This window comes from Nerophis ophidion, linkage group LG23 (assembly GCF_033978795.1).
Source record: "Nerophis ophidion isolate RoL-2023_Sa linkage group LG23, RoL_Noph_v1.0, whole genome shotgun sequence".
Classification (NCBI taxonomy): Eukaryota; Metazoa; Chordata; class Actinopteri; order Syngnathiformes; family Syngnathidae; genus Nerophis; species Nerophis ophidion.
In genome coordinates this window covers 20,905,934-20,926,900 of record NC_084633.1, presented here as the reverse complement: position 1 = coordinate 20,926,900, position 20,967 = coordinate 20,905,934, and the positions used below count along the sequence as shown (strand labels likewise).

The window sequence follows — 20,967 nt, the reverse complement described above, 5'->3', positions numbered from 1 at the left end:
TGACCGTAGTAACTAATTAGATTACTTTGATAAGCAATTAGATGACCATAGTAACTAATTAGATGACGATAGTGACTAATTAGATGACCATAGGGACTAATTAATTGACCATAGTAACAAATTAGATGACCATAGTAACTAATTAGAGTACCATAGTAACTAATTAGATGACAATAGTAACTAATTGAAGAACCATAGTAACTAATCAGATGACCATAGTAACTAATTAGATGACTATAGTAACTAATCAGATGACCATAGTAACTAATTAGATGACTATAGTAACTATTTAGATGACTAGTAACTAATTAGATGACCATAGTAACTAATTACATGACCGTAGTAACTAATTAGATTACTTTGATAAGCAATTAGATGACCATAGTAACTAATTAGATGACGATAGTGACTAATTAGATGACCATAGGGACTAATTAATTGACCATAGTAACAAATTAGATGACCATAGTAACTAATTAGAGTACCATAGTAACTAATTAGATGACAATAGTAACTAATTGAAGAACCATAGTAACTAATCAGATGACCATAGTAACTAATTAGATGACTATAGTAACTAATCAGATGACCATAGTAACTAAATTGATCACCATAGTAACTAGTATTTCATGCAAAAGCACAGATTCCAAGCAGCTAAAGACTTAGTATAGTTAAAGACTTCTGGTCATTAGAAAACATGAGTACACATCATAATTGCAGCTACACTTTACATAATAAACATCTAAAACAAGTATTTGGTATCAAAAAGCTTCAGGGGCCACATGTGGAACCTCGGCCTTAATTGGCCCAGGTGTGACTGCACACACTAAAAGCAAGTAACACAAATACAGAGAATTTGTAATCAATAGCTGAAAAAAAAAGCCATTATTCTCACTTTTTGTGAGCAGCTAAACTGTAACTACGATGTCATGTTTAAAAATTAGTTTTCTAAAGTAACTTTCACTGCTGAAATAAAAAAATGAAAAAAAAAACTCCCACCTGTGTAAAGTATCCTGCTGATCATCCCGGGCAACATGATGGCGAAGAAAGGCAGGAGCTTGAGGTAAGCTGCCAGCAGGGAGCCACCTTTGGCATGAGTCAGCGTCTTGGCGGCCAGAGAACGCTGCACGATCACCTGAGCAAAGTATGAAGTACAAAACCCCAAACAGTGAAGTTGTCACCTTGTGAAAATGCTAAATAAAAAGAGAATACAATGATTGGCAAATCCTTGTCAACTTATATTCAATCAAATAGACTGCAAAGACGAGATATTTCATGTTCACACTGAGAAACTTACATTTTTTTTGCAAATAATCATGAACTTTAGAATTTAATGGCAGCAACACATTGCTAAAAAGTTGTCACAGGGGCATTTTTACCAGTGTGTTACATGGCCTTTCCTTTTAACAACACTCAGTAAAGGTTTGGGAACTGAGGAGACACATTTTTGAAGTGGAATTCTTTCCCATTCTTGCTTGATGTACAGCTTAAGTTGTGCTATTTTATATTGCTCCACACATTTTAATTGACTACAGGCAGGCCAGTCTAGTACCCGCACTCTTTTACTACGAAGCCACGCTGTTGTAACACGTGTCTTGGCATTGGTTTGCTGAAATAAGCAGGGGCGTCCATGATAACATTGCTTGGATGGCCACATATGTTGTTCCAAAACCTGCATGTACCTTTCAGTATTAATGGTGCCTTCCCAGATGTGTAAGTTACCCATGCCTTGGGCACTAATGCACCCCCATACCATCACACATGTGTAAGTTACCCATGTCTTGTTCACTAATACACCCCCATACCATCACACATGTGTAAGTTACCCATGTCTTGTTCACTAATACACCCCCATACCATCACACATGTGTAAGTTACCCATGTCTTGGGCACTAATACACCCCCATACCATCACACATGTGTAAGTTACCCATGTCTTGTTCACTAATACACCCCCATACCATCACACATGTGTAAGTTACCCATGTCTTGGGCACTAATACACCCCCATACCATCACACATGTGTAAGTTACCCATGCCTTGGGCACTAATGCACCCCCATACCATCACACATGTGTAAGTTACCCATGTCTTGTTCACTAATACACCCCCATACCATCACACATGTGTAAGTTACCCATGTCTTGTTCACTAATACACCCCCATACCATCACACATGTGTAAGTTACCCATGCCTTGGGCACTAATGCACCCCCATACCATCACACATGCTGGCTTTTACACTTTGTGCCTAGAACAATCTTGACTGTTCTTTTCTTCTTTGGCCCAGAGGACACAACGTCCACAGTTTCCGAAAACAATTTGAAATGTGGACTCGGACAACTTTTCCACTTTGCATCAGTCCATCTTAGATGATCTCGGGCCCAGCGAAGCCGGCCGTGTTTCTGGGTGTTGTTGATCAATTCCTTTCGCTCTGCATAGTAGAGTTTTAACTTGCACTTACAGATGTAGCGACAAACTGTAGTTACTGACGGTGGATTTTTAAAGTGTTTCTGAGCCCAGGGGCGGCATGGCGTAGTGGGTAGAGCAGCTGTGCCAGAAACCTGAGGGTTGCAGGTTCGCTTCCCACCTATTGACACCCAAATCGCTGCCATTGTGTCCTTGGGCAAGACACTTCACCCTTTGCCGCTCACACTGGTGCATGAATGATGAATGAATGATTGGTGGTGGTCGGAGGGGCCGTAGGCGCAAACTGGCAGCCACGCTTCCGTCAGTCTACCCCAGGGCAGCTGTGGCTACAGATGTAGCTTACCACCACCAGGTGTGAATGAATGATGGGTTCCCACTTCTCTGTGAGCGCTTTGAGTATATAAGAATAGAAAAGCGCGATATAAATCTAATCCATTACTATTAGTATTATGTGGTGATATCCTTTACACACCGATGTCACTTTTTGATGCAGTACCATCCGAGGGATGGAAAGTCACGGGCATTCAATGTTGGTTTTCGGCCTTTCTCCAGAAATTCTGAACCTTTTGATGATATTACTGACCGTAGATGGTGAAATCCCTAAATTCCTTGCAATAGCTGGTTGAGAAATGTTCTAAAACTGTTGGACAATTTGCTCAGGCATTTGTTGAAAAAGTGGTGACCCTTGCCCCGCCCTTGTTTGTGAACGACTGAGCATTTCATGGCAATAATGACACCCGCCTGTTCCCAATTACCCTGTTCACCAGTGGGGTGTTCCAAATAAGTGTTTGATGAGCATTCCTCAACTTTTTCAGTCTTTTTTGCCACTTGTGCCAGCTTTTTTGAAACACATTGCAGGCATCACATTCCCAATGAGCTCGTATTTGCAAAAGATAAAGTTTACCAGTCGGAACGTTAAGTATCTTGTCTTTGCAGTTTGGTGCTCACCTGATCCGAGCACCAGTACCACATGGAAGGAATGGACATGCCCACGATGACGCCGGGCCACGGGAGGTCAGAGGTCACAGGGTCTCTAAATATGTGGAAAGCGTCCTCTCGAGGGATGCCACACGTGGAGTTGGGCACGCGCACCGACGGGATGGCGTTGGGGTAATCTCTCATCAGAGCGTTCCAACCTCCCACCTCGAAAAAACCTGAACGCCAAAATGAGGAAATAGGAGGGTCCACTTACTGAAGTCCATGTCATGTGAAGGTCCACTTACTGAAGTCCATGTCATGTGAAGGTCCACTTACTGAAGTCCATGTCGTGTGAAGGTCCACTTACTGAAGTCCATGTCATGTGAAGGTCCACTTACTGAAGTCCATGTCATGTGAAGGTCCACTTACTGAAGTCCATGTCATGTGAAGGTCCACTTACTGAAGTCCATGTCATGTGAAGGTCCACTTACTGAAGTCCATGTCATGTGAAGGTCCACTTACTGAAGTCCATGTCATGTGAAGGTCCACTTACTGAAGTCCATGTCATGTGAAGGTCCACTTACTGAAGTCCATGTCATGTGAAGGTCCACTTACTGAAGTCCATGTCGTGTGAAGGTCCACTTACTGAAGTCCATGTCGTGTGAAGGTCCACTTACTGAAGTCCATGTCATGTAAAGGTCCACTTACTGAAGTCCATGTCATGTGAAGGTCCACTTACTGAAGTCCATGTCGTGTGAAGGTCCACTTACTGAAGTCCATGTCATGTGAAGGTCCGCTTACTGAAGTCCATGTCATGTGAAGGTCCACTTACTGAAGTCCATGTCATGTGAAGGTCCACTTACTGAAGTCCATGTCGTGTGAAGGTCCACTTACTGAAGTCCATGTCATGTGAAGGTCCACTTACTGAAGTCCATGTCATGTGAAGGTCCACTTACTGAAGTCCATGTCATGTGAAGGTCCACTTACTGAAGTCCATGTCGTGTGAAGGTCCACTTACTGAAGTCCATGTCGTGTGAAGGTCCACTTACTGAAGTCCATGTCATGTGAAGGTCCACTTACTGAAGTCCATGTCATGTGAAGGTCCACTTACTGAAGTCCATGTCATGTGAAGGTCCACTTACTGAAGTCCATGTCATGTGAAGGTCCACTTACTGAAGTCCATGTCGTGTGAAGGTCCACTTACTGAAGTCCATGTCATGTAAAGGTCCACTTACTGAAGTCCATGTCATGTGAAGGTCCACTTACTGAAGTCCATGTCGTGTGAAGGTCCACTTACTGAAGTCCATGTCATGTGAAGGTCCACTTACTGAAGTCCATGTCGTGTGAAGGTCCACTTACTGAAGTCCATGTCGTGTGAAGGTCCACTTACTGAAGTCCATGTCATGTGAAGGTCCACTTACTGAAGTCCATGTCGTGTGAAGGTCCACTTACTGAAGTCCATGTCGTGTGAAGGTCCACTTACTGAAGTCCATGTCATGTGAAGGTCCACTTACTGAAGTCCATGTCGTGTGAAGGTCCACTTACTGAAGTCCATGTCATGTAAAGGTCCACTTACTGAAGTCCATGTCATGTGAAGGTCCACTTACTGAAGTCCATGTCATGTGAAGGTCCACTTACTGAAGTCCATGTCATGTGAAGGTCCACTTACTGAAGTCCATGTCATGTGAAGGTCCACTTACTGAAGTCCATGTCATGTGAAGGTCCACTTACTGAAGTCCATGTCATGTGAAGGTCCACTTACTGAAGTCCATGTCATGTGAAGGTCCACTTACTGAAGTCCATGTCGTGTGAAGGTCCACTTACTGAAGTCCATGTCGTGTGAAGGTCCACTTACTGAAGTCCATGTCATGTAAAGGTCCACTTACTGAAGTCCATGTCATGTGAAGGTCCACTTACTGAAGTCCATGTCATGTGAAGGTCCACTTACTGAAGTCCATGTCATGTGAAGGTCCACTTACTGAAGTCCATGTCATGTGAAGGTCCACTTACTGAAGTCCATGTGGTGTGAAGGTCCACTTACTGAAGTCCATGTCATGTGAAGGTCCACTTACTGAAGTCCATGTCATGTGAAGGTCCACTTACTGAAGTCCATGTGGTGTGAAGGTCCACTTACTGAAGTCCATGTCATGTGAAGGTCCACTTACTGAAGTCCATGTCATGTGAAGGTCCACTTACTGAAGTCCATGTCATGTGAAGGTCCACTTACTGAAGTCCATGTCATGTGAAGGTCCACTTACTGAAGTCCATGTGGTGTGAAGGTCCACTTACTGAAGTCCATGTCATGTGAAGGTCCACTTACTGAAGTCCATGTCATGTGAAGGTCCACTTACTGAAGTCCATGTGGTGTGAAGGTCCACTTACTGAAGTCCATGTCATGTGAAGGTCCACTTACTGAAGTCCATGTCATGTGAAGGTCCGCTTACTGAAGTCCATGTCATGTGAAGGTCCACTTACTGAAGTCCATGTCATGTGAAGGTCCACTTACTGAAGTCCATGTCATGTGAAGGTCCACTTACTGAAGTCCATGTCATGTGAAGGTCCACTTACTGAAGTCCATGTCATGTGAAGGTCCACTTACTGAAGTCCATGTCGTGTGAAGGTCCACTTACTGAAGTCCATGTGGTGTGAAGGTCCACTTACTGAAGTCCATGTCATGTGAAGGTCCACTTACTGAAGTCCATGTCATGTGAAGGTCCACTTACTGAAGTCCATGTGGTGTGAAGGTCCACTTACTGAAGTCCATGTCATGTGAAGGTCCACTTACTGAAGTCCATGTCATGTGAAGGTCCACTTACTGAAGTCCATGTCGTGTGAAGGTCCACTTACTGAAGTCCATGTCATGTGAAGGTCCACTTACTGAAGTCCATGTCATGTGAAGGTCCACTTACTGAAGTCCATGTCATGTGAAGGTCCACTTACTGAAGTCCATGTCATGTGAAGGTCCACTTACTGAAGTCCATGTCATGTGAAGGTCCACTTACTGAAGTCCATGTCATGTGAAGGTCCACTTACTGAAGTCCATGTCATGTGAAGGTCCACTTACTGAAGTCCATGTCATGTGAAGGTCCACTTACTGAAGTCCATGTGGTGTGAAGGTCCACTTACTGAAGTCCATGTCATGTGAAGGTCCACTTACTGAAGTCCATGTCATGTGAAGGTCCACTTACTGAAGTCCATGTGGTGTGAAGGTCCACTTACTGAAGTCCATGTGGTGTGAAGGTCCACTTACTGAAGTCCATGTCATGTGAAGGTCCACTTACTGAAGTCCATGTCGTGTGAAGGTCCACTTACTGAAGTCCATGTCGTGTGAAGGTCCACTTACTGAAGTCCATGTCATGTGAAGGTCCACTTACTGAAGTCCATGTCATGTGAAGGTCCACTTACTGAAGTCCATGTCATGTGAAGGTCCACTTACTGAAGTCCATGTCATGTGAAGGTCCACTTACTGAAGTCCATGTCATGTGAAGGTCCACTTACTGAAGTCCATGTCGTGTGAAGGTCCACTTACTGAAGTCCATGTGGTGTGAAGGTCCACTTACTGAAGTCCATGTCATGTGAAGGTCCACTTACTGAAGTCCATGTCATGTGAAGGTCCACTTACTGAAGTCCATGTGGTGTGAAGGTCCACTTACTGAAGTCCATGTCATGTGAAGGTCCACTTACTGAAGTCCATGTCATGTGAAGGTCCACTTACTGAAGTCCATGTCGTGTGAAGGTCCACTTACTGAAGTCCATGTCATGTGAAGGTCCACTTACTGAAGTCCATGTCATGTGAAGGTCCACTTACTGAAGTCCATGTCATGTGAAGGTCCACTTACTGAAGTCCATGTCATGTGAAGGTCCACTTACTGAAGTCCATGTCATGTGAAGGTCCACTTACTGAAGTCCATGTCATGTGAAGGTCCACTTACTGAAGTCCATGTCATGTGAAGGTCCACTTACTGAAGTCCATGTCATGTGAAGGTCCACTTACTGAAGTCCATGTGGTGTGAAGGTCCACTTACTGAAGTCCATGTCATGTGAAGGTCCACTTACTGAAGTCCATGTCGTGTGAAGGTCCACTTACTGAAGTCCATGTCATGTGAAGGTCCACTTACTGAAGTCCATGTGGTGTGAAGGTCCACTTACTGAAGTCCATGTGGTGTGAAGGTCCACTTACTGAAGTCCATGTCATGTGAAGGTCCACTTACTGAAGTCCATGTCGTGTGAAGGTCCACTTACTGAAGTCCATGTCGTGTGAAGGTCCACTTACTGAAGTCCATGTCATGTGAAGGTCCACTTACTGAAGTCCATGTCATGTGAAGGTCCACTTACTGAAGTCCATGTCATGTGAAGGTCCACTTACTGAAGTCCATGTCATGTGAAGGTCCACTTACTGAAGTCCATGTCATGTGAAGGTCCACTTACTGAAGTCCATGTCATGTGAAGGTCCACTTACTGAAGTCCATGTCATGTGAAGGTCCACTTACTGAAGTCCATGTCATGTGAAGGTCCACTTACTGAAGTCCATGTCATGTGAAGGTCCACTTACTGAAGTCCATGTCATGTGAAGGTCCACTTACTGAAGTCCATGTCATGTGAAGGTCCACTTACTGAAGTCCATGTCATGTGAAGGTCCACTTACTGAAGTCCATGTCATGTGAAGGTCCACTTACTGAAGTCCATGTCGTGTGAAGGTCCACTTACTGAAGCCCATGAGGATCAGTGCTCCTGCCAGCATGACGACGGTCTGGGCAGCGTCGGTGTAGATAACAGCAGCCAGACCACCTGCAACGTCAGTTTCACTTTCATGTACTTATGTTTTACTTATGATTCCAAAAAAAAAATGATTTGCAAATCCTTTTCAACCCATATTCAGTTAAATATGCTACAAAGACAACATATTTGATGTTCAAACTCAAACTTAATTTTTTTAATGCAAATAATAGTAGTTGGGAAAGGGCATGTTCACCACTGTGTTACATCAAATTTTCTTTTAACAACACTCAATACACGTTTGGGAACTGAGGAAACTAATTGTTGAAGCTTTGAAAGTGAAATTCTTTCCCATTCTTGTTTTATGTAGAGCTTAAGTCGTACAACAGTCCGGGGTCTCTGCTGTCGTATTTTACGCTTCATAATGTGCCACACATTTTCCATGTGGGACAGGTCTGGACTGCAGGCGGGCCAGCAAAGTACCCGCACTCTTTTTTTACCAAGCCACGCTGTTGTAACACGTGCTGAATGTGGCTTGGCGTTGTCTTGCTGAAATAAGCAGGGGCGTCCATGAAAAAGACGGCGCTTATCTGGCAGCATATGTTGTTCCAAAACCTGTATGTACCTTTCAGCATTAATGGTGCCTTCACAGATGTGTAAGTTACCCATGCCTTGGGCACTAATGCACCCCCATACCATCACACATGCTGGCTTTTCAACTTTGCGTCGATAACAGTCTGGATGGTTCGCTTCCCCTTTGGTCCGGATGACACAACGTAGAATATTTCCAAAAACAATTTGAAATGTGGACTCGTCAGACCACAGAACACTTTTCCACTTTGCATCAGTCCATCTTAGATGATCTCGGGCCCAGAGAAGCCGGCGGCATCTCTGGATGTTGTTGATAAATGGCTTTCGCCTTGCATAGTACAGCTTTAATTTACACTTACAGATCTGTATTTAGTGACAATGGTTTTCTGAAGTGTTCCTGAGCCCATGTGGTGATATCCTTTAGAGATTGATGTCGGTTTTTGATACAGTGTCATCTGAGGGATCAAAGGTCACGGTCATTCAACGTTGGTTTCCGGCCATGCCGCTTACTTGTAGTGATTTCTTCAGATTCTCTGAACTTTTTGATGATATTATGGGGCGTAGATGTTGAAATCCCTAAATTTCTTGCAATTGCACTTTGAGAAAGGTTGTTCTTAAACTGTTTGACTATTTGCTCACACAGTTGTGGACAAAGGGGTGTACCTTGCCCCATCCTTTCTTGTGAATTACTTGGCATTTCATGGAAGCTGTTTTTATACCCAATCATGGCACCCACCTGTTCCCAATTAGCCTGCACACCTGTGGGATGTTCCAAATAAGTGTTTTATGTGCATTCCTCAACTTTATCAGTATTTATTGCCACCTTGCCCAACATCTTTGTCATGTGTTGCTGGCGTCAAATTTTAAAGTTAATGATTAGTTGAAAAAAAAATGTGTATCAGTTTGAACATCAAATATGTTGTCTTTGTAGCATATTCAACTGAATATGGCTTGAAAAGGATTTGCAAATCATTGTATTCTGTTTATATTTACATCTAACACAATTTCCCAACTCATATGGAAACAGGGTTTGTAAGTCAATAAAGTGTATTAGCCAATCAATGGATGCCCAAATAGATATTAGACAGGAAACAGTCTGACCTGCTACAGTGTAGAGAGCAGTGACTGACAGGAGCAGCACCACAGCCAGGTAGATGTTCCACTGCAGAGCCAGCTGAATAAACAAAGCTCCAGCATACATGTCCACCTGACATCACATCCAAACACAAGTTAGTCCAGCATACATGTCCACCTGACATCACATCCAAACACAAGTTAGTCCAGCATACATGTCCACCTGACATCACATCCAAACACAAGTTAGTCCAGCATACATGTCCACCTGACATCACATCCAAACACAAGTTAGTCCAGCATACATGTCCACCTGACATCACATCCAAACACAAGTTAGTCCAGCATACATGTCCACCTGACATCACATCCAAACACAAGTTAGTCCAGCATACATGTCCACCTGACATCACATCCAAACACAAGTTAGTCCAGCATACATGTCCACCTGACATCACATCCAAACACAAGTTAGTCCAGCATACATGTCCACCTGACATCACATCCAAACACAAGTTAGTCCAGCATACATGTCCACCTGACATCACATCCAAACACAAGTTAGTCCAGCATACATGTCCACCTGACATCACATCCAAACACAAGTTAGTCCAGCATACATGTCCACCTGACATCACATCCAAACACAAGTTAGTCCAGCATACATGTCCACCTGACATCACATCCAAACACAAGTTAGTCCAGCATACATGTCCACCTGACATCACATCCAAACACAAGTTACTTCTCACAATCTTCTTGTCAAAAGGTGAGAAACCAACACTAAAGCCTACAGATATCTTGGTGAAGATGTAGATGAACAAGGACAAGACTGCTATAAACAGCTGAGTTCTTCTGCCACCGAAGCGTCTCTGCAGATACTCGGGCATGGTCGTCACCTGCAGGAACACAGAACACAGAGATGTAAATGCGCTAGATAAAGTCCCGTCCGTCCGTCCGGCGTGCGTGCGTGCGTTCTTCTTCGTCCGTCGTTTTTGTTCGTTCTATCCTTCTTCTTTGTTCTTTCGTCTTCTTCTTCTTAGTCATTCGTTCGTTCCCTCTTCTTCGTTCGTTCTATCCTTCTTTGTACTTTCGTTCATCTTCTTCGTCGTCGTTGTCGTTCGTTCTTCGTTCGTTCGTTCTATCCTTCTACTTCGTTCTTCATCTTCTTCTTCTTAGTCATTCGTGCGTTTCTTCTTCTTCGTTCATTCGTCTTCTTCATCGTCGTTCGTTCATTCGTTCGTTCTTTAGTCTTCTTCTTCTTAGTCATTCGTTCGTTCCTTCTTCTTCGTTCGTTCTATCCTCTTCGTTCGTTCATTCGTCTTCTTCGTCCGTCGTTTTCGTTCGTTCTTCTTCTTCGTTCGTTCTATCCTCCTTCGTTCTTTCGTCTTCTTCTTCTTAGTCATTCGTTTGTTTCTTCTTCTTCGTTCGTCCGTCTTCTTCGTCGTCGTCGTTGTCGTTCGTTCTTCTTCGTTCGTTCTATCCTTCTTTGTTCTTTCGTCTTCTTCTTCTTAGTCATTCGTTCGTTTCTTCTTCTTCGTTCATTCGTCTTCATTGTCGTTCGTTCGTTTGTTCTATCCTTCTTCTTCGTTCTTTCGTCTTCTTCTTAGTCATTCATTCGTTCTATCCTTCTTCGTTCGTCTTCTTTGTCGTTTGTTCATTCCTTCTTCTTTTTCTTCATTAGTTCTATCCTTCTTCTTCATTAGTTTGTTCGTGTTCTTCTTCTTTGTCGTTCGTTCGTTCGTTCATTCCTTCTTCTTCTTCTTCGTTCCTTTGTCTTCTTCTTCGTTCCTTCGTCTTCTTCTTCGCCATCGTCGTTTGTTTGTTCTTCTTCTTCTTCGTTCGATCTATCCTTCTTCTTCGTTCGTTTGTCTTCTTCGTCGTTGTTCGTTCTTCGTTCTTCGTCCGTCCGTCCGTCGTCTTCTTCTTTGTCGTCGTAGTCGTTCGCTCGTATTGCGTACCCCAGACGTCGTTTGTTCGTTTGTGCGTGCGTTCGTTTGTTGTTCTTCTTCTTCTTCTTCGTTCGTTCTATCCTTCTTCTTCGTTCATTCGTTCGTCTTCTTCGTCGTCGTTGGTTCTTCTTCTTCGTTCGTTCATTCGTTCTATCCTTCTTCTTCTTATTCGTTCTTTCGTCTTCTTCTTCTTAGTCATTCGTTCGTTCCTTCTTCTTTTTTCGTTTGTTCGCCTTCTTCATCGTCGTTCTTTCGTTCATACGTTCGTTCGTTCTGCGCACCCCAGACGTCGTTCGTTCGTTTGTTCCTTCTTCTTCGTTCGTTTGTTCTATCCTTCCTCGTTCGTTCGTCTTCTTCGTCGTTCGTTCCTTCTTCTTTTTCTTCGTTCATTAGTTCTATCCTTTTTCTTCTTCGTTAGTTCGTCCGTGTTCTTCTTCTTCGTCGTTCGTTCCTTCCTTCTTCTTCTTCTTTGTTCCTTCGTCTTCTTCTTCTTTGCCATCGTAATTCGTTCGTTCGTTCTGCATACCCCAGACGTCGTTCGTTAGTTCGAACTGCAGGACAGTACCCCAGAAGTCGTGTGTGTGTGTGTGTGTGTGTGTGTGTGTTATAGGACAGTACCTCAGATGTCGTGAGCGTGTGTGTGTTGCATGACAGTACCCCAGACGTTGTTCGTGTGTGTGTGTGTGTGTGTGTGTGTGTTGCAGGACAGTACCTCAGACGTTGTTCGTGTGTGTGTTGCAGGACAGTACCTCAGACGTTGTTCGTGTGTGTGTTGCAGGACAGTACCTCAGACGTTGTGTGTGTGTGTGTGTGTTGCATGACAGTACCTCAGATGTCGTTTGTGAGTGTGTGTGTGTGTTGCATGACAGTACCCCAGACGTCGTTCGTGTGTGTGTGTTGCATGATAGTACCCCAGACGTCGTTCGTGTGTGTGTGTGTGTGTGTGTGTGTGTGTGTGTTGCATGACAGTACCCCAGACGCCAGATAGATGGGCAGGAAGATCCAACCCAGCAGCAGCACCATAAAGAGTCCCTGTGGTGAAGCGACATCAGAAAAGTCATATTGGGATTTTTTGGTTTTGTGTCTTCATCCTTGTGGTCTACACCAGCGGTCCCCAACCACCGGTCTGCGACACATTTGCTACCAGGCCCCACAGAAACTTTAATTCATTTATAAACTACCGCATTTTCTCCAATTTGACTTTCAATCAATCATTAATCAATGTTGACTTATAAAGCCCTAAATCACCAGTGTCTCAAAGGGCTGCACAAGCCACAACGACATCCTCGGCTCAGATCCCACATCAGGGCAAGGAAAAACACAACACAAAAGGATGACAATGAGAAACCTTGGAGGGGACCGCAGATGTGGGGACCTTCCCCCCTGGATGACCAGTGCAATGGACGTCGAGTGGATCTAACATAATAGTGAGAGTCCAGTCCATAGTGGATCTAACATAATAGTGAGAGTCCAGTCCATAGTGGATCTAACATAATAGTGTGAGAGTCCAGTCCATAGTGGATCTAACATAATAGTGAGAGTCCAGTCCATAGTGGATCTAACATAATAGTGTGAGAGTCCAGTCCATAGTGGATCTAACATAATAGTGAGAGTCCAGTCCATAGTGGATCTAACATAATAGTGTGAGAGTCCAGTCCATAGTGGATCTAATATAATAGTTTGAGTCCAGGGACCCAACTTTTCCACTACAAAGGGACCCGAGGACCACTCTAATATTAACACTGACAAATAAGTAATCTTACTCTTGATTCTGAGCATTATTGGAAACTCAAGACAGCTATGACATCATGTTCTCTACAAGTGTATGTAAACTTTTGACCACGACTGTACATGTGATTTCTTAATTTTTTTATGTTTAATACATCTTAATAAATAACTTTTTTCCACACATTGTCATTATGGGGTATTGTGTGGAGCATTTTGAGGGTAAAATGAAGTCATTCCACTAACGTGATTACTTCCCGGATGTACTGTACATATAATGACATCACAAATGGGGAAAATTCCAAATGGCTTGTCTGGAGGAAGGCAAGATTATTTTATAAACATCTTTGCCATGCCACCAGGGTTTGATGTCCAAAGTTGGCAGATCCCACGTACACAAAAACGGGCACCAAAGAAAAGTTGGTCCCTTTCACCACGCTGATGACCACAAGGATGGACATGTTTGTGTCTGCTGACTGACTTGTGCTCTCGTACATTCCACTCATACGCTATCGCTCCGATTCCTGCTGCCGCTCCTGAGCCGGCCAGACCGATCAAGTGTCCGCTGCCGATGTTACTGGCGAACAGTGAGGCCCCCACCTGCATGGAGACACTGCTGTTACTGGCACATACACACTGCTGTTACTGGCACACACACACACACTACTGTTACTGGCACATACACACTACTGTTACTGGCACATACAGTCCTGTTACTGGCACACACACACACTACTGTTACTGGCACATACAGTCCTGTTACTGGCACACACACACACTACTGTTACTGGCACATACAGACCTGTTACTGGCACATACGGTCCTGTTACTGGCACATACACAGTCCTGTTACTTGCACATACACACTACTGTTACTGGCACATACGGTCCTGTTACTGGCACATACACACTACTGTTACTGGCACATACAGTCCTGTAACTGTCACATACACTACTGTTACTGGCACATACAGTCCTGTTACTGGCACATACACCACTGACTGGCACATACACTACTGTTACTGGTACATACATAACTGACTGGCACATACAGTCCTGTTACTGGCACATACACTACTGTTACTGGCACATACACCACTGACTGGCACATACACCACTGACTGGCACATACAGTCCTGTTACTGGCACATACACCACGGGCTGGCACATACATTCCTGTTAATGGCACATACACTACTGTTACTGGCACATACACCACTGACTGGCACATACACTACTGTTACTGGTACATACATAACTGACTGGCACATACAGTCCTGTTACTGGCACATACACTACTGTTACTGGCACATACACCACTGACTGGCACATACACCACTGACTGGCACATACAGTCCTGTTACTGGCACATACACCACGGGCTGGCACATACATTCCTGTTAATGGCACATACACTACTGTTACTGGCACATACACTACTGTTGCTTGCACATACAGCACTGTTAATGAAACATACAATCCTGTTACTGGATCATACACCACTGACTGGCACATACACTACTGTTACTGGCACATACAGCACTGTTAATGACACATACAATCCTGTTACTGGCACATACACCACTGACTGGCACATACACTACTGTTACTGGCACATACACCACTGACTGGCACATACACTACTGTTACTGGCACATACAGCACTGTTAATGGCACATACAGTCCTGTTACTGGCACATACAGCACTGTTACTGGGACGTAAAGTACTGTTACTGGCACATACAGTCCTGTTACTGGCACATACACCACTGTTAATGACACATACAATCCTGTTACTGGCACATACACCACTGACTGGCACATACACTACTGTTAATGACACATACAATCCTGTTACTGGCATATACACCATTGACTGGCACATACACTACTGTTACTGGCACATACACCACTGACTGGCACATACACTACTGTTACTGGCACATACAGCACTGTAATTGGCACATTCAGTCCTGTTACTGGAACATACAGTACTGTTACTGGCACATACAGTACTGTTACTGGCACATACAGTCCTGTTACTGGCACATACATTACTGTTGCTGGCACATACACCACTGTTAATGGCACATACAATCCTGTTACTGGCACATACACCACTGACTGGCACATACACTACTATTACTGGCACATACACCACTGACTGGCACATACACTACTGTTACTGGCACATACAGCACTGTTAATGGCACATACAGTCCTGTTACTGGCACATACAGCACTGTTACTGGGACGTACAGTACTGTTACTGGCACATACAGTCCTGTTACTGGCACATACAGTACTGTTACTGGTACATACAATCCTGTTACTGGCACATACAGCACTGTTACTGGCACATACAAACCCTGTTTCCATATGAGTTGGGAAATTGTGTTAGATGTAAATATAAACAGAATACAATGATTTGCAAATCCTTTTCAACCCATATTCAGTTGAATATGCTACAAAGACAACATATTTGATGTTCAAACTCATAAATATATATATTTTTTGCAAATAATCATTAACTTTAAGATTTGATGCCAGCAACACGTGACAAAGAAGTTGGGAAAGGTGGCAATAAATACTGATAAAGTTGAGGAATGCTCATCAAAACACTTATTTGGAACATCCCACAGGTGTGCAGGCTAATTGGGAACAGGTGGGTGCCATGATTGGCTATAAAAGCAGCTTCCATGAAATGTTAAGTATTTCACAAACAAGGATGGGGCGAAGGTCACCAATTTCCAAGCAAATTGTCCAACAGTTTCAGAACAACATTTCTAAACAAGCTATTGCAAGGAATTTAGGGATTTTACAATCTACAGTCCGTAAAATCATCAAAAGGTTCAGAGAATCTGGCAATATCACGCCACGTAAGCGATAATATTACGGACCTCTGACCCCTCAGGCGGTACTGCATCAAAAATCGACATTAATGTGTAAAGGATATGCCCACATGGGCTCAGGAACACTTCATAAAAACACTGTCAGTAAGTACAGTTGGTCGCTACATCTGTAAGTGCAAGTTAAAACTCTGCTATGCAAAGCAAAACCCATTTATCAACAACACCCAAGAACGCCGCTGGCTTCGCTGGGCCCGAGATCATCTAAGATGGACTGATGCAAAGTGGGAAAGTGTTCTGTGGTCCGACTAGTCCACATTTCAAATTATATTTGGAAACTGTGGACGTGGTGTCCTCCGGAACAAAGAGGAAAATAACCATCCAGATTGTTATAGGCGCAAAGTTCAAAAGCCAGCATCTGTGATGGTATGGGGGTGCATTAGTGCCCAAGGCATGGGTAACTTACACATCTGTGAAGGCACCATTAATGCTGAATGGTACATACAGGTTTTGGAGTAACATATGTTGTCATCCAAGCAATGTTATCATGGACGCCCCTGCTAATTTCAGCAACATAATGCCAAGCGACATGTTACAACAGCGTGGTTTCGTAGTAAAAGAGTGCGGGTACTTTCCGGGCCTGCCTGCAGTCCAGACCTGTCTCCGATGGAAAATGTCTGGCGCATTATGAAGCGTAAAATAGGACAGCGGAGACCCCGGACTGTTGAAGGACTGAAGCTCTACATAAAACAAGAATGGGAAAGAAATCCACTTTCAAAACTTCAACAATTAGTTTCCTCAGTTCCCAAACGTTTATTGAGTGTTGTTAAAAGAAAAGGTGATGTAACACAGTGGTGAACATGCCCTTTCCCAACTACTTTGGCACGTGTTGCAGCCATGGAATTCTGAGTTAATTATTATTTGAACATCAAATATGTTGTATTTTGTAGCATATTCAACTGAATATGGGTTGAAAAAGATTTGCAAATCATTGTATTCTGTTTATATTTACATCTAACACAATTTCCCAACTCATATGGAAACGGGGTTTGTACATCTATGGATATATATGTGTATATATATATATATATATATATATATATACACACACACACACACACACACACATACATATATATATATATATATATATACATACAGTGTGTATATATATATGTATATATATAGTTTTTTTGGGGGTTTTTATATATATATTTATATTTATACACTCACCGGCCACCATGTCATGCTTTTCCCTGCCAGGAAGTAGCCATCGACCGTGCTGCGCTTGGTCCTCCACATGGACTGGTACAAAACACAACAAACAATAAAATACATCCGACAATATTTATTTAATATATTATAAATGCAGTATTACCCAAAAGCCCACAGCAAGCACCACCAGAAAGTAGATCACCAGCACGATGATGTCCACGGTTTCAAAGTTAGCAGTGTTTCCTCCTCCGGCCGGAGAAGCCGTGGTGGACACGCTACTTCCTCCCCGGGGGGTCACAGCACGCTTGATCATCATCTGGAAATGCAACATAGTACAGTAAGTATGACTACAGTGGGGCCAAAAGGTATTTAGTCAGCCAGCGATTGTGCAAGTTCTCCCACTTAAAGTGATGACAGAGGTCTGTCATTTTCATCATAGGTACACTTCAACTGTGAGAGACAGAATGTGAAAAAAGAATCCAGGAATTCACATTGTAGGAATTTTAAAGAATTTATTTGTAAATTATGGTGGAAAATAAGTATTTGGACAACCATTCGGAGGTTTTGGCTCCAAATCTCACGATACATGGCCCCATTCATTCTTTCCTTAACACGGATCAATCGTCCTGTCCCCTTAGCAGAAAAACAGCCCCAAAGCATGTTTCCACCCCCATGCTTCACAGTAGGTATGGTGTTCTTGGGATGCAACTCGGTATTCTTCTTCCTCCAAACACGACCAGTTGAGTTTCTACCCAAAAATTATATTTTGGTTTCATCTGACCACATGACATTCTCCCAATCCTCTGCTGTATCATCCATGTGCTCTCTGGCAAACTTCAGACGGGCCTGGACATGCACTGTCTTAAGCAGGGGGACACGTGTGGCACTGCAGGATTTGATTCCCTGTCGGCGTAGTGTGTTACTGATGGTAACCGTTGTTACTTTGGTCCCAGCTCTCTGCAGGTAATTCACCAGGTCCCCCCGTGTGGTTCTGGGATTTCTGCTCACAGTTCTCATGATCATTTTGACCCCACAGGATGAGATGTTGCGTGGAGCCCCAGATCGAGGGAGATTATCAGTGGTCTTGTATGTCTTCCATTTTCTGATAATTGCTCCCACAGTTGATTTTTTCACACCAAGCTGCTTGCCTATTGTAGATTCACTCTTCTCAGTCTGGTGCAGGTCTACAATTCTTTTCCTGGTGTCCTTGGTCTTGGCCATAGTGGAGTTTGGAGTCTGACTGTTTGAGGCTGTGGTCAGGTGTCTTTTATACAGATAACGAGTTCAAACAAGTGGCATTAATACAGGTAACGAGTGGAGGACAGAAAGAAGAAGTTACAGGTCTGTGAGAGCCTGAGATTTTCCTTGTTTGAAGTGACCAAATACTTATTTTCCACCATCATTTACAAATAAATTCTTTAAAATTCCTACAATGTGAATTCCTGGATTTTTTTTCCACATTCTGTCTCTCACAGTTGAAGTGTACCTATGATGAAAATTACAGACCTCTGTCATCTTTTTAAGTGGGAGAACTTGCACAATCGCTGGCTGACTAAATACTTTTTTGCCCCACTGTATGTGTATTATTAATAATTCAACAATAGCAGCATTTGTAAGCAGGCAAGTTTTGAAGTAGTAGGATCTTCTTAGACCGTGCAGGTGACCACAACGTTGTGTTTATTTGGAGTTGCATGATAGTCAATCATAAAAGGAACTCACCTCTCTGACGGTCCCAGCAAAGAACGGGGATGACGACTCCTGCCTTGAATCTTCAACTACTCGGCACCGGATCAAACTCCACTTTGCCACAAGCGCACACGGACTCTTGGTTAAAATGTAAAGGATTTATTGCTGGAAGTCATCACTACAGGTGTCGTTAAAGATAGCGCTAAAAGGGTTTGGCAGGCAGGTTACAGGCATAATAAACATGTGCACGCTCATGTCTGACAGGGCAGATGTCATGAAGTCACACACGCGCTCAAACATTGATCACGGAAGTGGGAAGACAAAAAAATGGTAGGTCATGAGAAAAGCCACCTGTGTCATTATCATTGCATCATTATTTGAAAGAATTACCAGCATTTTTGGAGTGTTAGTGACGGAAATGAAATGAAACCAAATAATTTTCACGGAAGAATTCTCCTTTTTTTTAAATGGATGTTTTTCTTTTTTTCCTTCCACCACGGCGAGTTAATCGCATGAACGGTTTTGGTTGGATTAATTTCCACCCACTGGATCAGCATTCCCCTGAACAAATGATGAACCCGTGCTCTCTATGAGATCCACGAGTACACCAGCAGGGACTTTATTCCAGGAGAAAGATGTCAGAATTGACAAGACTAAAGAAATACGTTTGAAAAGAGCGAGTCAAATTTGACAAAAATGCATTCTGAGTCACATACAAACCCTGTTTCCATATGAGTTGGGAAATTGTGTTAGATTTTCAACCCATATTCAGTTGAATATGCTACAAAGACAACATATTTGATGTTCAAACTCATAAACTTTATTATTAGAATTCCATGGCTGCAACACGTGCCAAAGTAGTTGGGAAAGGGCATGTTCACCACTGTGTTACATCACCTTTTCTTTTAACAACACTCAATAAACGTTTGGGAACTGAGGAAACTAATTGTTGAAGCTTTGAAAGTGGAATTCTTTCCCATTCTTGTTTTATGTAGAGCTTCAGTCCTTCAACAGTCCGGGGTCTCCGCTATCGTATTTTACGCTTCATAATGCGCCACACATTTTCCGTGGGAGACAGGTCTGTACTGCAAAGTACCCACACTCTATATTTACGAAGCCACGCTGTTGTAACACATGCTGAATGTGGGTTGGCATTGTCTTGCTGAAATAAGCAGGGGCGTCCATGAAAAAGACGGCGCTTAGATGGCAGCATATGTTGTTCCAAAACCTGTATGTACCTTTCAGCATTAATGGTGCCTTCACAGATGTGTAAGTTACCCATGCCTTGGGCCCTAATGCACCCCCATACCATCACACATGCTGGCTTTTCAACTTTGCGTCGATAACATTCTGGATGGTTCGCTTCCCCTTTGGTCCGGATGACACGATGTCGAATATTTCCAAAAACTATTTGAAATGTGGACTCGTAAAACCGCAGAACACTTTTCCACTTTGCATCAGTCCGTTTTAGATGATCTCGGGCCCAAAGAAGCCGGCGGCGTTTCTGGATGTTGTTGATAAATGGCTTTCTCTTTGCATATTAGAGCTTTAACTTGCACTTACAGATGTAGCGACCAACTATTTAGTGACAGTGGTTTTCTGAAGTGTTCCTGAGCCCACGTGGTGATATCAGTTTGAACATCAAATATGTTGTCTTTGTAGCATATTCAACTGAATATGGGTGGAAAAGGATTTGCAAATCATTGTATTCTGTTTATATTTACATCTAACACAATTTCCCGTCTATGATCATGAACATCCAGCGTGATGAACTCGTCATTAATTCCTCATTCAATCAAAGCTATTTATA

At 43.2% G+C, this 20,967-nt stretch overlaps 1 protein-coding gene across 3 annotated transcripts in view; it reads right to left on the bottom strand.

Moving 5' to 3' along the window:
• slc5a11 (solute carrier family 5 member 11) overlaps positions 1–17,834 on the bottom strand; it is a 38,988-nt gene extending 21,154 nt beyond the window's left edge. For 2 of the 3 annotated variants that reach the window (XM_061885239.1, XM_061885240.1), the window contains exons 1-9: positions 17,635–17,834; positions 17,490–17,561; positions 13,903–14,007; positions 12,655–12,714; positions 10,525–10,629; positions 9,758–9,863; positions 8,057–8,137; positions 3,380–3,585; positions 1,000–1,135 (exon numbers count right to left, since the gene is read on the bottom strand). In XM_061885239.1, coding sequence (XP_061741223.1) covers positions 1,000–1,135; positions 3,380–3,585; positions 8,057–8,137; positions 9,758–9,863; positions 10,525–10,629; positions 12,655–12,714; positions 13,903–14,007; positions 17,490–17,561; positions 17,635–17,802 — 1,039 coding nt within the window. In that variant the 5' untranslated portion in view covers positions 17,803–17,834. Of the gene's footprint in view, positions 1–999; positions 1,136–3,379; positions 3,586–8,056; positions 8,138–9,757; positions 9,864–10,524; positions 10,630–12,654; positions 12,715–13,888; positions 14,012–17,489; positions 17,562–17,634 lie in introns of those variants that run through there. The other variant, XM_061885241.1, reaches the window with a different exon arrangement.
• Between the last annotated feature and the right edge of the window lie 3,133 nt (positions 17,835–20,967).